Here is a 24,002-nt window from a genome sequence, read left to right as displayed (position 1 = left end):
ACTAAATGTGACAGAAAGTAAAAGGTTCTGGAGAATTAGTGACATTCTTGATTATACGCCGCGGTGGTGGTGCTGCGATAGCGTTGTCGCCTCACAGTAAAACGCTGTCCGGTTCGATTCTCAGCTAGAGCATTTTCTGCGTGGAGACATGCGTGAATGGGCGTACCTTCAATGAAGGTTGTGTGTCAGGCCTGGCAAGCCGGTACGTAAAAATCAACTGCCAATCATTAGCAGACTTGAGTTCCACTGTGGCGACCCCTAACCGGGAAAAGCCAAAAGAGACAAACAAACAAGTCACTATTACTGATATTTACAAGATAGTTTATGTTCACCACCTTTGCACTATTAAGCAATTGAATATTAGTTTTGGTACAAGATATTCCTGAGATATATTTCATGTACATTTGCTTCAATTAATAGACATGCTTTGACAGCAGTACAGAATTCTGTGCAGAAGGTCAGATTTCTTTAGTTCATAGGTTCTTAGGTAAGTACTAGGCTAGCTGTCCTTGCAGGCCATTTTAAGCCTGTCCAATTTCCCTTCAAATGTGAGAATCAAACTCTGTACCTTGTGTCCAGTAATAATCTAATTTCCCTCTGTCTCTCCTACCCTGAGATCCAGCCTTATGGGCGGAGTAACATTCATTATCCTCATAGACCCAGCTTAACATAACAAGTTTCAAGATGGTGTCAGCGCCAACTTATTAAAAAGGGCTACATGTAACCTGTGCCTATCATGTCTCTCCTACTTTTAATTATTGCTATTTGTGGTAAAACTCTGGATGCCCTACCCTAGTATCAGTAATCTTTAGCCCTGACTGATGGAAAACTTTTCTATTTACCTAATGTTTACAGTTAGTCTTTCCTCTATCTATCTCTCTGCTCAGGCACTTCCCTCTGCTTTGTCAACCAGTTTCATGTATGCTACATGTATATTTTTAAATAGTATACACATACTATTTAACAATCATAACACTAATAATAATGTCTGTAATGTAAACATACCCCACAATGGTTTTATCCCTTCCTTCCTTTCTTCCTATCAGGAGCCATTGCTATTTAATTGGTATTTAATATAATTTCTACAAATGCCCATTACAGCCTTAACTTATCGGTGACTCAAATCTTTCTTCTTCTTCTCAAGATATGCATCATTTCCAGTCCATTAGTTAATAGCTTTCAGTGTGGGTTTCATGCCAATATCCAGGCTGGCATTGGTTGGGTGGGGTGGGGGGGGCAACTAAGTTACTGTATGCAGACAATGTGGCACTACATGCAGACTCTGAAAAGAAATGTCAGCAAATGATAGTGGACTGAAGTGCAAAACCGAAAGCACATGGGTGAACCTGCATACATACAAGACAGAGGTCATGGCACCAAATGGGAGGAATCAGAAGAATATGAAAATTGAGATAGAAGAAAAAAAGGGGAGGACAGTTTAACAGCTTTGGGTCCCTGGGAGATGTAGTTTTGGAGAAGGGAAGTCTGAATGAGGAATCAAATCAGAGATGCTGCAGCTGAATGGCATAAGGTATCATGGGTAGCGTATAACAAAAGACTGCAAAAGAAGCTGAAGAAGGGAAACCTGGGCAGTGAAGACTGAACAGCTAAGGAAGCTTGAAGTGACTGAGATGCATAGTAGGATGCACATGGTGGGACAGATGCAGAAATGAGGACATCAGAGCAAAAGACAAAGTGGCCCCAGCTGCAAAGAAGGTCAGGGAGACCAGATTAAGATGATTTGGTTACAAGCACAGGAAATCAGAAGATAATATCATAAATAAGATTTGGGAGAAACAGGAATGAGCCAAAAAGAGATGAGGGCATTCAGCGAAGATATGGATTTATGGATTGAGAGAAAAGTCCTGCAACAGTCAGGCATGACTGAGAAGAAAGAAGGAGAATGGTTTTGAAACTCTGTGGTTTGCAATAACATAAGGAAATACAGGAGATGCATAATAAAAGAAAGTTTTAGACCTTCATAATAACTTGGATGAAGTATAAGCTTTAAGGAGAAATGCATCTAAAATGGAAAATTGTGAAGGTGGTTATCATAGAAAGCATCTCTGTCTAGCTAGATTAATCTACAGCTAAGTTTTTAGGCAATGCACACTTATATGTCAAAGTGTGTGTGTGTGTGTGTGTGTGTGTGTGTGTGTGTGTGTGTGTGTGTGTGTGTGTGTGTATGTGTGTGCACATGCACTTGTGTGCATGTGGATGCAATTTAAGTGTATGTGTGTGGCTATGTAGGTGCATTTTATTCAGGGAAAGGAGACATGGAAATACATGCTCATACTAAGTCAGTGATAATATAGATGAGGGTGACAGCAGAGTGTCTGTTTTGGGAAAATATAAAGTACTGGTTACCTTTGTTTTTTAGTGGTTGTAAGGCAACATCTCTGCAACAATGACCTCTGCTTCCATTACATAGGCTGTATGACACTTCATTATGATACTACTGTGATGATCTACCATTGGACCAGTAATCAAGGACCCTCAATCCTTACCACTGGCAACAGTGGAGAAAGTACACTGGGAGGATGACAAGTACACACACAGCATTTCCAGATGTAGCTCTCTGCATCAAGTGCAGTTTCCCTTAAGAGTATACAGAGACTACAGTCAGTCTGGGGCTGGTTTCTTCCTCTTTCTCCAGATCCCAAATAAGACTCCCCACTGGCACAGCTATAGAGTTGATATCTTAGCTGAGTGACTAAGACAACTTTCAGCACTGTCTCTGTCCAGCCAGTGCTTCATGTCCTTGCCCACGTAGCTGACACACACACTCTTTGAGGTTTGATTTACACACACACACACACACACACACACACACACACACACACACACACACACACACACACACACACACACACACGTGCACACACACACAGACACACACACACACACAGACCTAGGAAAGGCTGGCACAGGTTTACGAGCTATGCCCCCTTTTGTCTAGACTATAACGTAGTTATCACTGTCACCAGCCAACTCCTTATCGGCTACTTTAAGTTCCTTAACAAATGGTGTCCAATCTTACTGTGTAGTATTAATATTAATATTAATATTAATACAAATGGTAGTTTGACCAAGAGCAAGGTATTAGGAGTGGCCAACACAGTGTCACCAAATAAATATGCAAGTACTCTGAAATCTTAAATAGATTTACACAGATCAGCCACAATGAAAGGTTTAAATATATTTAATAAATAATAAAAGAACAAAAAAATACTCAGTATATATTCACAGTGATGTCAGAGTTCCAAACCACAGGAAATATTTAAAACAACAATGAAGGACAGTCTCAAATAAATAAAGAAAAATATCTAAACTAAGCTTCACTATATTCCTGACTGTATCTAAGAGAGTTACTAGACCCTAGAAACGTACTTATAGATCAAGGCAGAGATGTTGTGGTGAATGGTTCCTGTCATGTCCAAGACCAAATACAGAACGCTATGTCTCTCTAAGAGACTTTTAAATTAATATCTCAAATATTACTGCTGGGATAGCTTGGATAGCTTGCAGAATGACATAATTTCTTGTCATTGGACCCTAGCTCAAGTGAAACCCCCACTGCTGGAATCTGGTATTTAGTATCTACCTGTGAAAATACATAGACCTCAGATCTTTCGCAGATGCTGGAAGTCATAGTACAATTACACATTTCAAGACTGGTAATTATTTCACCCTGAGGACAATACAGAAAACTTCTCAGCACAGACTCTGTGTCTCTAGTTAATTGGAAATTGAGATATACCATCTTTTATTGGCAGCCATTAAGTAATTTCATTTCAGCTATTTTTCTGAAGTTAACCTCCTGTATTCCAGTTCCACTATTAAAATATGTATACTTAAACAGTTACAATAGTGCATGAGCATTTCTGTTCTATTCCAGTAGGGCACACTGTGGTTACATTTCAAGCACAAGCACTTTATAAAATACCTTTTTTAACACACATGTCTTTACAAGCCAGTTTGATATACACAGGACATACAGTATTAATACAGTTGTAACACAAGCATCTTATATAAATCATGTTGATATTCACAAATAACAAATAATTATTTACAAAATTCCAGATAGCTGTGCTGGCAGTATCTCCCTTCATCACAACTACATTGTTCAGTTCAGAAAAGGATTAATTAGAGTATTATTGTTTTAAAATATTTTACTTCATTAAACTGGCTTTTCTGAGAGAGTAGAAAGTTGACATATAAAGGATTGTCAGTAAAATTACTGCAGCACTGTTTTTAAACTTCTTTTGTGTGATCTTATGATATAACATCATTTTTTTCAGCAGGCACTTTTCAGGAAAATTATAGAAATGTACAATCAGTTTGCTTATATCCATTATGGGATTGTATACCAACTGTATCTTAATGAAAACATTATGTTTGCTAATATAGTATTATAGAACATGCTCAAGAAACCAAAGTGTTTGAGTCTGTCACAATTCCGTATCATTGCCAGATGTGTTATCATTGCTCAGTTTATAAGCATAGTAATTTTAAGGCATTTGAAATCATAATGAGCTGTATGACTCAGTGTAATATTATCATGTGTGTTCTTGTGATGGCACATTTATCTCACAGATGCTTGCTCTCTACCTTGCCTTATTATCTGACCAAGCAATGAAAGCATTTCTCATACAGACTCTGCAGTAATGATGGAACAGTTATCACAGTTACTAAGTGTAAACCGCTCCATTTAGGACAGACTTTTTCTTAATGTCTGTAAATGCAAGATCAGTCCTGGTATAAATACATACACCCCTCCGTTAATTTGTTTGTGGTATCTAATACTCATTAGAAACAATAATTATGGTTAATGAAAGCATCTACTAATTTCTATCCTGTGACAGAAAGAGACAATAAACTGAGACATTTTTGTAAATGTTGTACTTCAGCATAATATATAACACCAGATGTTATTTTCAAAAGCAAAACACAATATGTGTGTTTACTTGACTGAGTACCATACCATATGGATTTAATATAAAATACAAAAATGATTTAGCAGTTACAACAACTACCTCAAATGATGTAAAACATTTACAGCTTTAAGTGAGGAGTGTTATCTAGTTTTCTGGGCAATGGGCCAGTTTTGACAGTGAAAAGTAATCCTCTCCTTTGTGATTAAATGTGCTGTCAGTGCCTATCAGACACCATCACCTGCTGAGAACTTCTGCCATATTTCTTATTAATTTTTGTCCAGTAATGATTATCTACCTTTTATTGCCGGCCACCAACACCTACAAATTTATAGTTGTTCTATTTTTCTACTATTTGATAGCTGTCTCACTCAGAAGACACATGACTATTGGCTTTCCTGCTGTCTCGAGATTAGCAATACAAGTGGATAAATAATAACACTACATCTTTGTATTGCCCTGTTTTTTTTTTCTTTACTTAGATGGTAACTAAGATTTTTCTTAGACACATCATTAATCAATTCTTTGAGATAACACTAGGGTATCTTGCAATATAATCAATAACCTGACTAGAAAATGAAACAAACACCAGCAATATTTTAAACTTTGAAATCCATTATCTTTCCATAAACAGCACTCCAGATTACTATGTAAAATAAAGAAAGATAATTTATCTATGCATGCAACACTATATAAACAACAGCACAATTCAATCTAAATTATCATGAGACACCTTAAAATAGTTTGTTTATCCAATTCTGACTTGCATCTAGAGACCTGGATTCCATGTACACAAATGAGTAGCCTAGAGCATTTTACAAAGACAAATTTGCAGCATACTTTTTCACTACAACCATCAAGCAACTCTGGATAAAATGACATGCCCGATACTTGACAATCATTCTTTTTCATTTATTTAATCTATTACTAACCAAGGGATGGGATGACACATTTGCTCCATGTTTAGACATGGCCTGAAATAGAAATGGCATATAAACATGTTATTTAAGAAAGAGCAATCCACAGCTCTGGACTTTTTAAAAACTATAGTTTTTACATCTTTCATTTTACAGACATAAAAATAAACCATTGTTTAAGATCTAATCTTTTCTAAAAATCTGTTTAACATAAGAGGAGCTTTGGCATCATATGCAGAACATTCTGAGTTTAATTCAAGGCAAGTATGACACAATATGAAACTGTCTTTAGAGTTAATTAATAAAATATCATGAATATTTGCATTTTAAAAGATCTTGGCTAGAAGACACCCTTCGTATGTATTTTACTCACACAGTTGTAGGTAGCTATTCTTGCATTCTTGGCCTTGGTGCCCTGATATGGTACCCCCCTAACACTGTATCAAGCCGCTTGCTACATTTGTACCAAGCGGATGCCACTCACAAGATGGAGCACTACAGCGCTTCAGTTCAGGTTTCCTCCATTGTGATAAGATAGCTGCACCCCCTCCCCACACACACAGATCCTATTTTATCAAGTATAAATGCATTGTCTATGAGCATTAGGGAGCTCTTACACTGCCTAAGATCACCCAGTGTTGTCAGGCTGGCTACAGATAGGGCACAAGCTGATTTGACATCGATGTCAGCCAGGTGATTTTATTTGTTAGAAGGGATCAGTCACACAGGTGTCAACTCATACTCAGAGTTAGAAGATCGGTTACAAAAAATAGCTGCACATGGTTACAATCAATAATGAATGAAAGGCTACACTCAAGAGATGATATTTTAACAGCTTAGGGTATCAATAACTGATTATTTTCTTTTGCAAGGGAACAGAGACTTAAATTTTCAAAATTTAATGCAGTGATTTGTAGAGAATTAAGACAGATGTTATAATAACAGTCACTGGTAAGGTATGTAATAATAGGTAACTTGTAGTTTGCTGTGTTTTCAGGTCACAGCGCAACAGATAGCAGCAAGGTTCATGAGCACTGGGTGAGGAGACCAGTAGCTGTAAAGTCAGGTAATATGAGGATGCTAATACCGCTGAGTTGATTTTAGTGGCTTACATCAATGGAATACACCATTCTCCATTGCTGCATAATACGCAGCTTAGTGCAGCCCAGCAAAACACAGGATATGAGCATGCTAGGAACTGTGATTAAAACACACAAGGCAAAAGCTAAAAACAACCGTACATTTTGAACTTTCTTGTTAGGTGGTCAGCTAGTCACCCAACGCAGCAGTCAGTTTCTCTCTCAAAGCATATTTGCTTCTCATTTGGGTGCATGTTGGCTTTGTGCAACAGCAGGTCAGTTTCTAGTCTGAACAGGTATACCAGTACGCTACTGAAAAATGGTTATAGTTGCAACTGAACAGTCATTAAATATATAAGTAAAGTAAGAGTGACATCTGTTCTTTTCCATAATAACATTCTGTCTCACAATTAGGCAAATGATTTTCCCTGAAGGAAATTCCTGCTTTAACCATGCAAATGCTATCTACAGTGCTGCATTTACCATGCATAATGCATCTGAAATTTACATTATCAAGACTATACAGACTAAACGCAATAGTGCATATCACACCACAGTGGATACTGTAGTGCGTCATATACCATATCCACTGATAACATAAATATCCTTTAAGAAAATATAAGGAATAATATTTAAAACTGGTTTTACTTTCCATAGAAATGATGAGGGAAAGGGAGTTCTTTATAGAAAAAGTCAGAAATAACAAAGGAAAGGCAAGAACAAAGAGTAAATGGATTAGCAATCATGCAGTAACAGATCCATGCAGACTGTACAAGAAAACTCACTGTCTCATCATCCTGGTAAGGTACATTTAAGTTGCTCCACTTTCTTTCCATGTCTACCTGGGTGTTCTTAAAGAAGTCAGGCCAAAAATTAGACAGGGAGAGAGAAAAAAACAGAAAGCAGCAGTATGTAAGATACAATGATACCTACACAACACATACAGGGTACAGCTGAAACCACAAAAGTTATTGAGTAATACAATCTGATCACAGTACACAGCAGACACTTTAGAGTTGATCAGACCTTGTAATCAATGTCTTGATCTTCTTAATTTTTCCATCATACTCATATCTAAATGTAGCGTGTTCCATCACAAGACAACTAAAATCTACAGAGTAAGACAACAGTTTATATTTCATTACTCTAAAAACAGACAAAGCATAGAAACCAACACTGAGGAAAAAAGAACAATCACATCGAACAAATAGCAGAGGCACAATTCTATATTTTTCTGTGCCATTCATTCATTAAAATGAATGGTTTCTTGTGAAATGCACATATGGGCTCATATACCTAGTGCTTCATCATTCCAGTGGGAAAATTGTGACTAGACTGGAGTAGTTCTGCAGTAAAAGCATTCACAAGTCACATGTAGGCATTATACAAATATGCAACTTACTATATGAAGAAAGGTGTAAAGGTGTAAGACATTAAGCAAAGCATTGGAGTGCTGCACTTAATTAGAAATAGACCTGTGTTTGTTGTACGCACCTTTGCAATTAGTGCTACTACACATTCATATAATGAAAACACTGGGAATCCAGAAAGCTCGAGTGAAGTGTGTTATCCCACCTGTGACCCAGAGGGTGACAGCACTAACAAGAAACAGAGTATAAAGGATTATTCCAGATAAAATCACTTTAGCTAGCAGATCTGGGGCATTCTCTTTTTCTCTCTCTCTCGTACCCTACCTGTAGGAAGAATAAAGACACCTTGTTGAAGTTTGCAGTAGTTTATTCAGTTAAGCAGGTAAATGGACGTGTGTTCTTGTTTTAATACATTACATTCAACAGGTCAGTTATTTAATTACAGACAATGGTGAGAGGGTCCATGGGAGCTGATTGGAGAAAAATCTAGGAGATGGAAAACAAGGAGCCAATCCCAAACGTTAGATGTTAGACACTTATTTGAATATTCCTGAAAGATCCATTTTTACCAGCTCAGCAGCATGCAGACACTCATTCTTAGTTAAAAGGTTTTATTTTTATTTTTAACTTCTAACAAGAAAACATGACAATGCACTATGAAGTATAACTATATTTAAGAAAACGCTTTTGTCTGAGCTTCATTAGGTCCACCTAACAAAGTGTTTTACATGTTGATCATTAAAAATGCCAGCTTTTATGAGGCTATCACCAGACTTTATTAGTCTGTTTTGTGACACATGTAAAATGAGAGGCTGTGTCTGCATCAGTGGAGCTCATATTCCCTGGAGATCAGTATGAAAGTTTTATTACAGAACTTTTTACAGTGTATCACATGTAATATGAGAAGCTGTGCCCACTTTTACAGGGCTCATTATCACCTGACATATATTATGCATGGCTAATTTTCTCTTGTCTAACAAAAAAAGGTTTACAGTGCCTGCTTATAAGAGGCTCATATACATTATTAATGTGACCAGTCCCCATTCTTCTGCATCTGTGTTAGCTTGTGATATAGGAATGCTTAATCTGTCTTATTTTTCTGGCAAAAAACTGAGAAAATAATTTTTCACTCATTTAAATGGTGTTACCGTAACTTACAGCAGAAAGAAACTTCCGGAAATCAAGGGTTCAATTGTGCCATTGTTCTGGCTGGATTTCCTGACCACTACTGAGCAACTGGGGGGGGCTGACTTGCTGCAGTGGTGTAAAGGTTAGCGTTGTCACCTCACAGCAAGAGGCTCTCCGGTTTGATTCTCGGCTGGAGTGCCTTTTGTGTGGAGTCTACATATCCTCCTTGCAAGAGATGGAACATTAAAAAGACATTCAGGTAGGTGAGTGAATGCATGTGTGCCTTCTTGGAATGGTTGGGCACCAGGCTGGCAACTTGACACCGTAGAAATTCACTGCCGATCATAAGCAGACCGGAGACCCGCTGTGGTGACCTCTAACCGGGAAAAGCCAAAAGTCTTTTTACTGAGCATGTGGGGCCTACAGCACTCACAGAACTGCTGGAACTCAACATCCTAACCAAACAAGCTTCAAAGTACCTAAATCAGGAAATGGAAGATTCTGTAACAATCAGAATGAGACCCAAAAGGAAGAGATGTAAAAGAACCAGGAAAAGCTGCAGAGCTATAATTGCTGCCAGACTGAAAAGAAACACCATTATAGGCCCTTAACTCCCTCAATTCTGTTAGCAAATGTATGCTCAATAGCCAACAAGATGGACTTTCTCAGGCTAGAGCTCAACACTACAAACAAGGTGAGAAATTCCTGTCTGTTAATCTTTACAGACTTGGTTAAATAACAGGATTAGTGACAGTGCTGTAAGCCTTGATGGTTTCATTTTGTTGAGAGCTGATAGGAACCTAGTTCTATGTGGAAAAGCTAAGGGAGGAGAGGTGTGCATTTTTGTGAAAGATAGCTGGTGGAAAAACTGTTAACATTGTAAATGAACATTGTTCTGTAAATGTGGAATTTCTGATACTGAAATGCTGACCATTTTATGAGCCCAGAGAACAAAATGGTGTCTATGTAGCAGCTGTATATATATATATATATATATATATATATATATATATATATATATATATATATATATATAAATATATATATATATGTGTGTGTGTGTATGTGTGTATATATACACACACACACACACACACACACACACACACACACACACACACACACACACACACACACAGAAATTAAAAGTGAAATATATTACATTTGCAACAACTAGCAAGTCATAACAGTACAATGAAATGCATCCTCAAAACAATGGATATAGAGTCAATACAGACTGCTATGAGCAACACTGAGGTATGAAACACTATACCTGGAGTGTGATAAGATCAACAGACTGTAAAAAGCTGGAAAGCATGTAATATTGTTATCAAATGTTAGAAGCAGGAAAAAAGTAGGATTTCTAGTCAGGGTTGGAGCAGGGGCAGAGGAGAGTCAGTGGTTGGTAAGGTATTCTCTTAGACTTTGCTTGAATTTGGTGATGTCACTAAGTTTAAAGATGTAACAACCAACAAAAATTGTGGCACTCTGGATAAATGATTCACTTAAAACCAACAAATATATATGCAAAAGACCATAAAAGTGAATCAAGCAATGGGGCAGTATAAAAACTTTATTCAAATCTAAAACATAAGTGCTTTTGCAGTTGAGAACTGCTTCATAAGATGTTTAAAAACATTGACTCACACATATCATTTAAATATAAAATCTATATCCCCAGTGATCTGGCCATTACAAAAAATGTGGGCAACAAACCTAATCTCTCATTTAAGAATAAGAAAAACTTGAAACGAATGCTCTTTTATCCCACAAATGAGATTTTAGTTCAAAAGAGAGGGGTCCCATTGTTTACATCTCCTTGCAAGAAATGTCGTTTTTGCAGGTGCATTGATTCCTTAGGTGAATTTCTACATCCTGATTTTACTAAAGTTTTTAAATTCAACGTGAGAGCTAATTGTGATACCCCCAATGTAGTCTAGTTAGCTGTATGCTCTTGCAGAATGTTTTATGTAGGCAAGACAAATATACAGTTTAGGGATAGACTAAAGGAACATATATAATGCATATCTGCGGTGGTGCAGCGGTAGCGTTGTTGCCTTACAGCAAGAAGTTCTCCTGTTCGATTCCCGGCTGGAGTGCGGGGTGTGCCTTCTGTGTGGAGTCTGCATCTCCTCCCCGAGGTTGCGTGGGCATTTGAAAGACATGCGTAAATGGACATGCCTTTGTTGAAGGTTGAACGGTGAGCTGGCACCTTGGCGTTCATGAAAATCTACTGCCAATCATTAGCGGACCGGAGTTCCACTGTGGCGACCCCTAACTGGGAAAAGCTGAAAGACAACAACATATAAGATATAAAGAGAGTCTTACTAATGCATTAGCAAAACACATACACAATTGTGGGCATATACACATGTTTAAGTTTTTAGCGATTGAGAAAGTCACTGTTGGTCTTAGAGGGGAGGATATAGAGAATAGAACTGAGGTTTCAGAGACCAAATGGATAATTAGGTTGGAGACTGATGCTGGATATGGCCTTAATGACAAGGTTCCACTAAAACTTCTTTTGAAAGACAGGCCATTAAATAAACTGGTGAGTTTAAAATAACTATAGCATTGTTTTATGTTGATGTTGCTTTAAATTTATATGAAAGGAGATGGCTGAGTTGTGTGGACCTCTGTAATTGGTTGAGATTTTATATTTAAATGATATGTGTGAGTCAATGTTTTTGAACATCTGGTGAAGCAGCTCTCAACTGCGAAAGTGCTTATGTTTTAGATTTGAATAAAGTTTTTATACTGCCCCATTGCTTGATTCACTTTTATATTTTTTTGAAGTTTAAGGATGTGCTGGGTTAATAGGTTCCATTAAGAATAATTCCCCAGAAATTTCACATCAAAATTATAAATGAAGCTACGTGGGCCAGATTCATTAATGCCTAAAACTAAGTGAACACTAAGTGTACATAATCTGTATTCAAGAACATCCCTACCATATTGTTTGTGCTTTCTAGTCACCCCAACAGATTACACAAAGTGTACATGTAGTCTACACTTTGTGGTAACCTTTATGAATCCCCTTCAATATTTAAGGCTGCAAGAAAATCAGTAGGAAAACTAAAATTAGGAGGAAAAGGGTGTGAGTTATACTCGTGTTGTCTGTTCACTCAGAATGGTGTACACTTAGTGCAGGCATTCATGAATCCCAGGGAGTGTTTTTTCATCCCATTCCAAATGTGAATTTGATGCATACTGTCAACTGAGTGCATGTCTGCTAGGAACCTGGATGATTTCAAGAAAGGGAGGGGGTGATTAACAGACAACATCAGTAAAATGCAGTGGCTTCTGCATAATATTTGGACACTGGATACTCAGACTACATACTGGTGAACAACAATTGTAATTGGCAAATGGCATGGACTGTATGGTTTCAGTCCATTTTTGGTCATGGTCCTGACAGCCCACTGTGGACTTTATAAGGATAACCTTTTCCAGAATTCTAAGCCTACGTGTTTTTGCTATGGAATTGTTACCTGCTCTACAGTATAGCAAAATTAGGGTCTGTTTGGTCAAGGATAAATCTTGCAGCTTGTAGAATCTGGGTTTGGGTAATCCTTATAGCAATTGCTGTACATGTCATCATGGGGAAAACTCTGCTTTGCTGAATGTTAGTATTAGAGTAGCCAGTTATGCACAAAATGGTGGCTATTTCCTCAAATATGAGTTAATGCTAAGGATATGGAGGGGGTGGGGGCTAAATGTTTGTTAGCACGAATAGCATAGTTTTGGTGGCATTTCCCTCTCTTTTTTGTTGCATTACAGTTGGTGAACATCAGCTGTGGACTTACATTTTGTTAGAAAGGGTAGGAATTTTATAATTACTAATTTTATCATAGGATGTTAACACAGAAACACAAATGCATGCACATGTGCACAAACACACAAACACACACACACAGACACACACACACACACACACACACACACACACACACACACACACACACACACACACACACACACACACACACACACACAGATATTAAAAGTAAAATATATTAAATTTGCAACCAGGAGATGGTTGCAGAAAAATTCACACAGCTGGTATGATTAATTGATATTAATTAGTACTTTTTAATCAGTGCATTGGTGCAGTGGTAGCATTGTTGCCTCACAGCAAGAGGTTCTCCAGTTCGATTCTTGGCTGGGATATCTTCTGTGCGGAGTCTGCATGTCCTCCCTGCATTTGTGTGGATTTCCTCCGGGTGCTCCGGTTTTCTCCCACCTTACAAAGAAATGTGTCTGGAGCGTTTCTCCCTGGGCCTCTGCTGAGAATTGGCTCGTTCCAAGTCGGACTTTCCTGATTACCAAATGTTAAATAAATAAATAAATGATAAAGAAACAGGCAGCCCATGGCAGAAGCCTAATTTCTGAATATTCTATAAAAAGGAGAGTGGGATTAGGAGGCCTAATGTAATGCTACCCTTTGTAGGTACTGGTTTTAATTGTAGCAGGACACCAGATAAAACACTGCTCACAGCAGAATAAAAATATACATTTTTTTTAATATTTTCACCATGATTGATGTGTGGGGACGGGGAACCTGCATAACTTTCTATGTCTTTACTCAAGACTTCTGGGCATAGCCAGACATAATGGTGGATAAACTTTGGGCATTTATTAATATTAACTCAGTCACCAGCTTCCTCATAGTGCAAAGCCTCTGGTCAACACATTTGACCCCAATACTACAAAAGCTCTGCCACATGGGCCAACTCCCAAATGCTTTCACTGAGAATTTTGTTTTTGTACAATACCCTTTGGTTACTATATTCAACTCCAGTACTGCAGAAGCTCTATCAAATGGGCCAACTCCCAAACATTTTCACTGAGAAATTTGTCTTTGTATAATGTAAGCAAATTTAAGAACCTTGTAGTGTATTAAGTTCATATAGTCAAATACATGCCTGCCTGTGCTGGAAATTAGTTTATAACCCTCTCCCTGACAGAGTTTTACTTGCTCTCTAGGGACCACTTACTAAGTTGGCTTCTGTCCTTTATCTTGACCTGTAGGTTAAACTGTATATGCCAGTTACTTAGTCTTCTTGGCTGAGAGGCATCTTGCATCCCAGCCATAAAGTCAACCCTAACCTCTCTCCCAATAACTCATCACTTGAAACCACAATACAATTCGACTTTTACTTAATAGATTGTATAGTATCTCTGACCAAGGATTCCCCAACATCTAATCCTAACCCTGCCAAGCAGCCACATATCACCACATCTACTTTCACCTTCATACCTGTGCCCACATCCTATGTAAAACTACTCTTAAACAAACTCGAACCATGTGCTACTTAAGCTAATGACCTTCCAAGTGCATACCTTAAAATAGCAGCTGACAGCATTGCCTACCCTGTCTCAATCCTTATAAATAGGTCAGCCCAGGAATTCCATGTTCCTTCTTTTTGGAAAATGCCACACATTGTCCCTCTGCACAAAGGAGGAAATTTAACAGACATTACTAATTCTAGACCTATAGTAATCTTATCTCCCCTCTCCAAAATACTTGAAAATGTATCAAAAACAATTGCTTAACCATTTACTGCAAGGAGAACTCCTATCCCCTCCTTATTGCTAGACTTGTCTAAAGCCTTTGACACAATTTGTCATAGCAAACGTCTTCTTCAAATGTCCTCATTAGGTCTATCTTAGCCCAACCTTCTATGGCTCAAAGCCTACTTATCCAATAGGTATTAATCAGTAAAATTGTACTCCACCCTCTCTCCATACCTGCCAGTGACAACCAGTGTACCACAAAGGTCTATCATTGGTCCCATCATGTTTAAAATTGTCACCAACACCCTTCATATAGCCATACAACAGGCCTTCCTAATACAGTATGCAGATTACTTCACACTCATTTGCACATCTGACAAAATGGCACATCTCCAAAAAATTAATCAGTAATAACAGCAACTGAAACATGGCTTTGTAACTCAAACTGCAGAAGGAGATGGAACAATTAAGTGTTAAACTCAGCCTCAAGTAATCCACAAAACGTCTAATACAAAACAGAAACTTAGGCTGAGAAATGACACAAACAAGTAAAGTTTAATATATAAAATAACTTCAATGTGCAAATGTTTCTCAGGCTAAGTTTCTGTTTTGTAACTCACAACTCATGCTCAACCCTAAAAATAAAACAAAAACAAATTATTCTCCCATGAAAAAACAAAATTTAAAGCCCTCTCTCTTAATAATACAACTACTGAAGTCACTTCTCATAGGAATTTTTAGGGTTGATAGTTGTTAATAATCCTAAATGCAACCTGCATATACAAAATTGCATAAGAAAAACTTATCAAAAACTATGGATGCTTTATAGGGCCACAAATGTTCTTATCGACACAACTAAAGCTACACTTGCCACTATTTATCTCCTCCCCACACTTCTTTATGGTGCTCCCATCCTTATCAACATTCATACATCACAAAAATCAAAACTTGAGCAATGATATAGTTGCTAAATTTGCAGCAAATACCTCTTTCAGAACCCACCAATATACAGCATTAAAATGCCTAAATTGGTTAGAACTATCCCATCAATTAATATATACTCAGCTTCTTACTACCTATAAAATTATCCAGACTCCATCTACTTGTCTGGCACTAAATAACGTTCTGCATAACTATGTTCCTAGTCAGTCATTATGAACCAGTGACCAAAAACTCTTGTTTGTCCATAAAAAAAACATCAAATCTGCTGGGCACTGTTTGTGCTCGTACCATGTTGCTAAGACCTGGAACACATTATCTCTAGCCATCAGATTAATACCCTCCCTCCCATCCTTCACAACCACTCTGAAAGATTTCCTGGCCAAAAGCTGGCTCTGTTCTTGCTCAGCACCAGGATAAACTATATCTTTAAATGTGCACAAATACCTGTTAATACCTTACATCTCCTTATTTTCCTTTATTTACTTGCGTCCTTACTTTTATCAATTTCTCTCCCCTGGATTTCTCTCTAAGTATACCATAGGCCTGCTTTTCTCTCACTTCATATTTCAGTGCCTGCTTGTATTATACTAACTTCCCTTTACTTTCTCTATAAAATGTCTCTATTAAATCATTGTCATATAACTTGTATCTATTCTTAACCAATATTTTCATATTTTGTCTAATTTGGTATAATTATTTAAACTGTATTTGTTTTTGTATTAGTTTTAAAGACTGTAAAATTATTGTTCTTTAAATGTTTTGTAATACTTTGGAACTTTTTCCCCTGAGCATCCAGTGAAAACGGGCTCTTGCCCAGTTGGACTTTCCCAGTAATCAAATGTCAGTAAATAAATAAACATAACACTGCAATGAACAATATTATAGAAAAAGTCTGCACATAACTGCAAGTTGAACAAAATGAATTTTAATTCTCCCTAGTGCTTTGGCGTATGCCTTCACAAGGAGATAAGTAAAGTACAGTTGTGTACACTTACCATAAATGTAGATGTTCGAGTGTATTCACTGTTGTAGTCATCACACTTGGGTTATCTGCCTGAAGGTAGCCCTCAGTTGGCCCAAATATCAGAGTCTTAGGATTTCTGCGTCAGATGCTGTCGCTTCTTCCATGATGTCAGGGGTATAAAACAGGCAGCCAACGCCATTACATCAGTTTTTCTTGCCCCAAATGTCAGGAGCCCCCAAATAGGAAGCTAGTATATGGTGGGAAACACCACCAGTAAAAAGTAAATACCAATGCCATTAGAAATGGCCAAAGAGAGGAGAGGTAGAAAGATACAGAAAGCTGGAGGGAGGGAAACCAGGACTGTAACAGTGAATACACTCGAACATCTACATTTATGGTAAGTGTACACAACTGTACTATGTTGTTCGTGTTTCACTGTTGCAGTCATCACACTTGGGTTGATTCCCAAAGCTGAGGAAGGGTGGAGGCAGTCAAGAAGTGTTAGGGCTGGCTAGTAGGCCTTGCAAGACTGCTCTAGCAAATCCAGCTCTGAATTTAGAAAAGATTGGAAGTGGTAATGCTTAGTGAAGGTGTGTAAAGAACTCCAGGTTGCAGCTTCCAGAATGTCCCTGGTAGGGACTCCCCTGGAAAATGCTGTAGAGGTGGAAGTAGCCCTAGTGGAATGTGGTCTGATCCCCTGTTGGGCAGGTTTTCCATGGTGCTTGTAGCAGAAATGAATACAGTGTGCTATCCATTTGGAAATAGTTTGCTTTGAAATGGCCTTACCCTCTGCCCCTGTAGCAAAGCTGACTAGCAGCTGGTCAGATTTTCTGAAAGGTTTAGTCCTGTAAAGGTAGAACCTGAGCTGTCTGTGCACATCCAAGGAGTGCAGGATCTTTTCCCCTTTATTCTGAGGGTTAGGGAAGAAGGTTGGCAAATGGATAGATTTCTTTAGAGCCACACTGGACACCACCTTAGGCATAAAGGACAGATTAGTCCTGAGGGAAACCCTGTCAGCATGGAAAATAATGAAGGGTTCCACAGCCATTAGTGCCTGTAACTCAGACACTCTTCTTGCTGAAGTTATGGCTAACTCTGCTGAAGCTGCAGGTTCAAAAGGGGGAAGCGTGAGCTTTACCAATACAAAGTTAAGGTCCCAGGCAGGGGTGGGTGCTCTCCTAGGGGGCCTTACGTTGTTAGCCCCTCTCAGGAACTGTTTGATGAGAGGGTAAGAAAATAGAGGTGGCTCAGTATTATAATGAGCTGAGATGGCAGAGGCATGAATCTTAATGGAGGAGAAGGATAGGCCTCTGTGGAGTAGTTCTGCTAGGTAATCCAGGATTAGAGGTTTGGAGGGCACTGATGTATCCTTCCCTTGAGACTGATTCCAAGAACAATATCTTTTCCACTTTTCAGCATAGGATTTCCTAGTACTAGGCCTTCTGGCTTCAAGAATGACATCCAGCACCTGTTTGCTGAGGGTTGCTGATGGTGTATTCAAGGGATAAGCCAGGCTGCAAGGTTTAGGGATTGCAATTGTGGATGCAAAATCTGTCCCTCCTGCTGTGACAGCAGGGTAGGAGTCTGGTGAAGGTGCCAGGGTGGCACTGTTGTCAGACTGCGCAAGAGTGGGTACCAGTGCTGGCATGGCTAGTCAGGGGCAATAAGAATTGCCCTTGGCCTGACCTGTTTTATCTTGAGTAGTACTTTTGAGAGGAGGGGCAAAGGGAAAGGCATAAATTGAGAGATTTTCCCACTGAAAGGATAGGGCATCCACCTTCCAGGCCCTGCTGTGTGGGTTCCTGGTGCAGAATTTGCTCAACTGGTGGTTCTCGAGGAAGGCAAATAGGTCCACCTCCGGTGTCCCCCACCTCTGGATCAGAAGGTTGAAGGTGTTGGGCTCCAATTTCACCTCGTGTGGGTCTAGTAGATTTCTGCTTAAGTTGTCTGCCAGTGAATTTTGTTTGCCTGGCAGGAATTGAGCTTGTAGATGCACTTGGTTGCTCAAGGCTGTGTTCCACATGGCCATGGCTAACCTGCAGAGTGGGTAAGAATGGGTTCTCCCTGCTTGTTTATGTACCACATAACTGTAGTGTTGTCTGTTTTTATAAGCAGTTGTCCTGGAAGGATTAGGTATTTGAAGGCTGTCAGAGCATTCTGTACAGCTAGCATCTCTTTTTGATTGATGTGCAAGAGAATCTGGGCTGGGCTCCAGTGGCCCTGAATACATTTGCCTGCCACGTGAGCCCCCCATGCATAGTCTGATGCGTCTGTTGTCAGGGTTTGGGTGGCGAGGGGTTGAGTGAAAAGCAGTCCCTTGTTGTGGTTGCATGCTTCTGGCCACCAAAGGAACTATGCCCTTAGACAAGGTATGATTGGAATGACTGTTTCCAGGTCCTGAGAATGCTGGCACCAAAGACTTTTTAAGTACCATTGAAGTTTCCTCATGTGCAGTCTTGCATATTGAATTAGCAGAATACATGAGGCCATGAACCCTAGGGCTTGCAGTATTTTTCTTGCAGATAGCTGGGTTCTGGTGGCCATTTGTTTGAAGTAGTTTGTCAGATAGACCTGTTTTTCTGAAGAAAGAAATGCCATCTGGGAAGTTGTGTCCAAGCTTGCTCCCAGGAATACAATTTTTTGACTGGGTACCAGTTGTGATTTCTTTTCATTGATGGTGTACCCCAATGAAGTGAGAAGTCTTTTTATAAATGCCAGGTGCTGAAGTAGGAATTCCTGAGGAATTCCTGACTGTCTACCTGAATCAGGCAGTCATCCAAGTATGGGAAAATGTGGATATTTCTCTGCCTGCAATATGCAATGGCTGGAGCCAGGCACTTTGTGAATACTTTGGGCACAGTAGATAAGCCAAAGTGAAGTGCAGAGAACTGATAGTGCATAGAACCTGCCCTGAAGCATAGATATTTTCTGCATGACTCTCTTATGGGGATGTGCAGATAAGCTTCTTTTAAGGCTAGAGTGACTAACCAGGCATCCTTGGCTAGCATAGAGAGAAACTGTTGCAGGGTAAGCATCTTGAATTTTGGGACCACAAGAAAGGTGTTGAGAGTTGATAGATCCAGGATTGGGAGCCAAGAGCCCTCTTTTCTGGGCACCAGGAAAAGTCTGGTGTAGAAACCCTGCCCCCTTTGTTCTACTGGAACAGGTTGAATAGCTCTGATACTGAGCAGGGAAAGTACTTGCTTTTGAGTCTTTGCCCACTGGTTTGGAGGAAGGTCTGGAAACCCGCTTGGGGTTGGCAGTGTATGGAAGTAGAATCTGTACCCCTGGGATACAATATTTAGGCCCCATCTGTCCTGAGTAATGGACATCCAGTTTTTTTGCATGAAGGGCAAGTTTTCCTCCTAGGGGCACAAGTAATTAGGCAGGGCTGTGAAGGATAATTGAAAAGTCACTGTGAACTTTTTCCTTAAGGGGGCAGCTTACCACTTCCTGTTTTTAAGGTGGGGGCACTCCATTGTTTAGATCTCTGCATACCCTGAGACTGTAGTCTCAGTGGCTTGCTTCCCCTGGGTTTGGTCTGAAAAGGCCTCGAAGGGGCTGGAAAGGACCAGTTTTTAGAAGGCCAATGCCTACTGAATCTAGGTGGTTGCACTTGTAAGAATTCGTTAACAGTTTGCATAGATTTAGCTGTTTCTTCCATCTTTTTAAGAACCTCTTTTGTTTTGGTGCCAAATAAACAGCCCTTATTTAAAGGAGCATCTAGCAATTTGGATTTGACATGATCTGGCAAGGTTTTTTCCTTCAGCCAAGCATGCCCTCTCAGTACAGACCCAGTGACTGCAGCCCTGCAAGATGCTTCTAGGGCATCAAAGTCACACTGCAAAGTATGCTTACTAACTTGGTTTGCAGAGTGCATTAACTCTTGTAAATCTTTATTTTCTGCATAATCTGTAAGTAACACCATTTTTTGTTTAATTAGTTCCATAATATGCTGCTGGTACTTCAACATGTGAAACTGGCAATTCAATGTCCTGATGGTAAGAGTTGCAGAGGTATATACCTTCTTACCCCATCTGTCTAAAGGTCTGGAATCCCTGTCTGAAGGGGTAGGATTTTGATACCTTTCGGTCCCTGGGAAATGGTTTCTGGATCCGCAGTAGGATTCTTGAAGAGAAAGTTTTGGGAATCAGGTACTCTGTTGCACCTGTCAGGTTTCCTAGGGGCTGGGGGTAAAGTATCTGGAGTAAGACTGGATTCCATAAAAACATCTAGGACAGGGGCTATAGCTAGAGGCCTGTGCTGAGGCAACTCTAAAAATTCTTTGAGTCTCTTTTTGGACTGAGGGTAGTCCTGGCATTCCCAGTGGAAAGGCTCTCTTAAAGTATGCAAGGTTTCGCCAAAAGAAAAGTCTTCTGGAGGGGAAGCAGAGGGAATGCATTCCTCTGCATCTGAATCCTCATAAGTTGATAAGGGCATGTCCTGATAATCAGAAGGGTCAGAGTCATCGGAGTCCTGGTCTATAGAATCAGAATGAAACTCAATTCTTTGTCTCTTAGCAGGGGAAGGCTGGCTTCCCCTAATTAGGGTAATAAGGTCTTCAGCCACTCTAAGCATTTGTTTTTGTGACATGGGAGCTTAAGCATGCACTTTGGTCATCTGTTTTCTAGGCGTAGTGCATACTCTGGGCCTCAGAAATTCTATAGTCTTAGCTAAAAATATAGTCATCGGTTTAATTCGAACATCAGTAGGTCAGAATACACCCTCAGAAGCCAGTGCCTGCACCGTGGCTCCAGACCCATCCAAGGTAGAGACATCCGCAGGTTCCATAGTCGAAGAAGCATCTCGCAGCATACTGGACTCCGAATGGGTGTCAGCAGAGGCCTACGAATTTGTAGAACTGGGCATCAGGGGCTGCAAAGGTGCCTCACTGAGTACCAGTGGACTGGGACTAGCTTAACAGAAGCATCGTTGGCAGTTTTGGACCTATGCGGTCTGTCTCTGACTTTATCTTTACGTTTTTTCGGAAGATCGGTAGTCAGATGGCTTATCGAAGCCATTTTGGAATACGGAGAATGAGAGCGAAAGAATTTAGTGACAAAGATAGCCTAACGACGAATGGTTTGGGCGTTAAACAAGACATAAAACCAATAGCAAGGGATGTCGTGGTCTGGGCCTAAACAGGTGACGCAATAGCAAGGGACATTGTGGTCCGGGCCTAAACAGGTGACGCAGTAAGAATGAAAATCTCTGTCAGGTATTTGCTTTCCACAGGCAAGACTATTGTTAACTTTTTCTGACATCGGTTAGAGCAAGAAAAAATGATCCCCAGTGGGGTATTTAGCTTTAGAAGACTTCAGGATTACAAACTCAAAAATGAAAATTTCAGGTAGTGGCCGACCGGCACTTGCAAACTGCTTCTGCTTCAGGCTCCTCCTCGGCAAGAAAGACTGGGATAATGGTGTCAGCTGCCTGTTTTATACCCTTGATGACCTGATGTCATGGAAGAAGCGACGGCATCCGATGAAGAAATCCTAAGAATCTGGTATTCGGTCCGACTGAGGGCTACCTGCAGGCAGATAACCCAAGTGTGATGGCTGCAACAGTGAAACACGAAGAACATCATTACAATATCATTACCACTATATATAAACAATTGATCATTACTCAGTCCATTACATTTCAATTAATTTAGTATTAATCTATTCAATGTTACACTAATTCACTTAAAGAGTAAACAGTACAACATTTTTTGCATCAATATGTATTTTCTATACAACAGAAATTATGAAATTTTGTAATATTATTGACTTGTCTGAAGTCCTTAGTTATTAACCAGAAAATCAAGAACAGTGAAAAAATATGAGACAAAATCAGAGAGATATTCTACAAAATCAGATACAGTTGGGAGGCACTGTTCCCTGAATACCTCTCAACTTTGCTAAAGAACTTTGGGCATAGCAAAAAATAATGCAGGACTAATTCAGAAAAAAAATGTATTATTACTCTAATTCACTTAAGAATTTTAATAGAACAACAGATTTTACATCAACATAGTTTCTTAAAAATAAGAAGCATGAAACCCTAATGTCTAGCTTTACTGACTGGTCCAAAGTCATTAGTGATTGGCCAGAAAATCAAAAAAACTATAAGGAATATGACAAAAATATGAATAAAAATCAGAGACCTTCTGCAAATTCAGGGACAGGAAAGAGGTATGCATTCTGGGCATGCATTCTGAGACAAAAGCACAGGGTGGCATGCATTCTGAGATGGAAGCTGAACTGTTACACATACTTAAACACATAGGCGTGCACAGATGCACTGGTGCACTTATGCAAACACACATACATGCACTCCTGAACACTTGCATACCCATGATAGAGAGTATTTGAACTCAAGCACACTTGTGCAAGCCTACACACATACTCAGATACATATGCAGACATAAACGCACACACACTGAAGTAAGGATTCTGCCCTCTTTTGAATGTACAACAAGGACATTAGCGATTCCTCACATTTTTTTTTTTTTTTTAAAATAATGCAGCTCATCCAAAGTTGAGGCTACAGTGCAGGATTTGATTTAAAGTATGGGGCATTCAGCTCCCCCCTTGCCCTGTGATACTGATGCCCTTGCCACTGAACTCTATGCATACCGACAGACAGAAAAATTCTTGAGGACATCCAATTGATATACTCAATCACTTGCATTTGTGTCTGAATTGTGTCAGTGGCACAACAGGTAGCACATCCGCTGTTCATGCTGGAAGACTTGAAGGCTGTTGGTTGTATTCCTGCTTTAGGTGATTAGATTGCTGACACTGCAGTGAGCACAGGAGTTGCTGCACTTCTGAGTGTGTTGTCCTTTGGATGAAGCATTAAAATCAAGGTCCCATCTATTTGCATTGGTTGCAGCTCAGGCAGATGTAAAAGATCAGCACCTATTGAAAAGAGGAGTTGAAGTTCTCTGATGCTCTGGCCAAATGTCTCCTAAAAGTAGAAATACCGCATTGATTTTACCCTCAAAAAAGTTCACTTGTCTAGTGAGACTAATCTGGTCAACAAAGAAGCAATAAAAAAAAACTTCTTTATGGAAAGTGACTTAATATTTGTAGGCACAGACTATAGAAGCATAGGGGACATACTGATTAACCTGTATCTAAATTGCAACATCTAGTATGTAAATT

At 39.4% G+C, this 24,002-nt stretch overlaps 1 protein-coding gene across 7 annotated transcripts in view; it reads right to left on the bottom strand.

Moving 5' to 3' along the window:
- Window positions 1-24,002, bottom strand: part of SYTL5 (synaptotagmin like 5) — a 2,413,062-nt gene that overhangs the window by 272,308 nt on the left and 2,116,752 nt on the right. For 6 of the 7 annotated variants that reach the window (XM_044072411.1, XM_044072414.1, XM_044072415.1 and 3 more), the window contains one exon: window positions 7,716-7,781. The exons of the other annotated variant lie outside the window; for it this stretch is intronic. In XM_044072411.1, the coding sequence (XP_043928346.1) occupies window positions 7,716-7,781 (66 nt within the window). The remainder of the gene's footprint in view (window positions 1-7,715; window positions 7,782-24,002) is intronic. 7 annotated transcript variants of the gene reach the window in all.

The sequence above is a fragment of the Protopterus annectens genome, chromosome 5.part0 (assembly GCF_019279795.1).
Source record: "Protopterus annectens isolate FY-2018-M chromosome 5.part0, PAN1.0, whole genome shotgun sequence".
Classification (NCBI taxonomy): Eukaryota; Metazoa; Chordata; order Ceratodontiformes; family Protopteridae; genus Protopterus; species Protopterus annectens.
The sequence above is the reverse complement of the archived record's forward strand: the minus strand, read 5'-3'. Positions and strand labels throughout refer to the sequence as shown.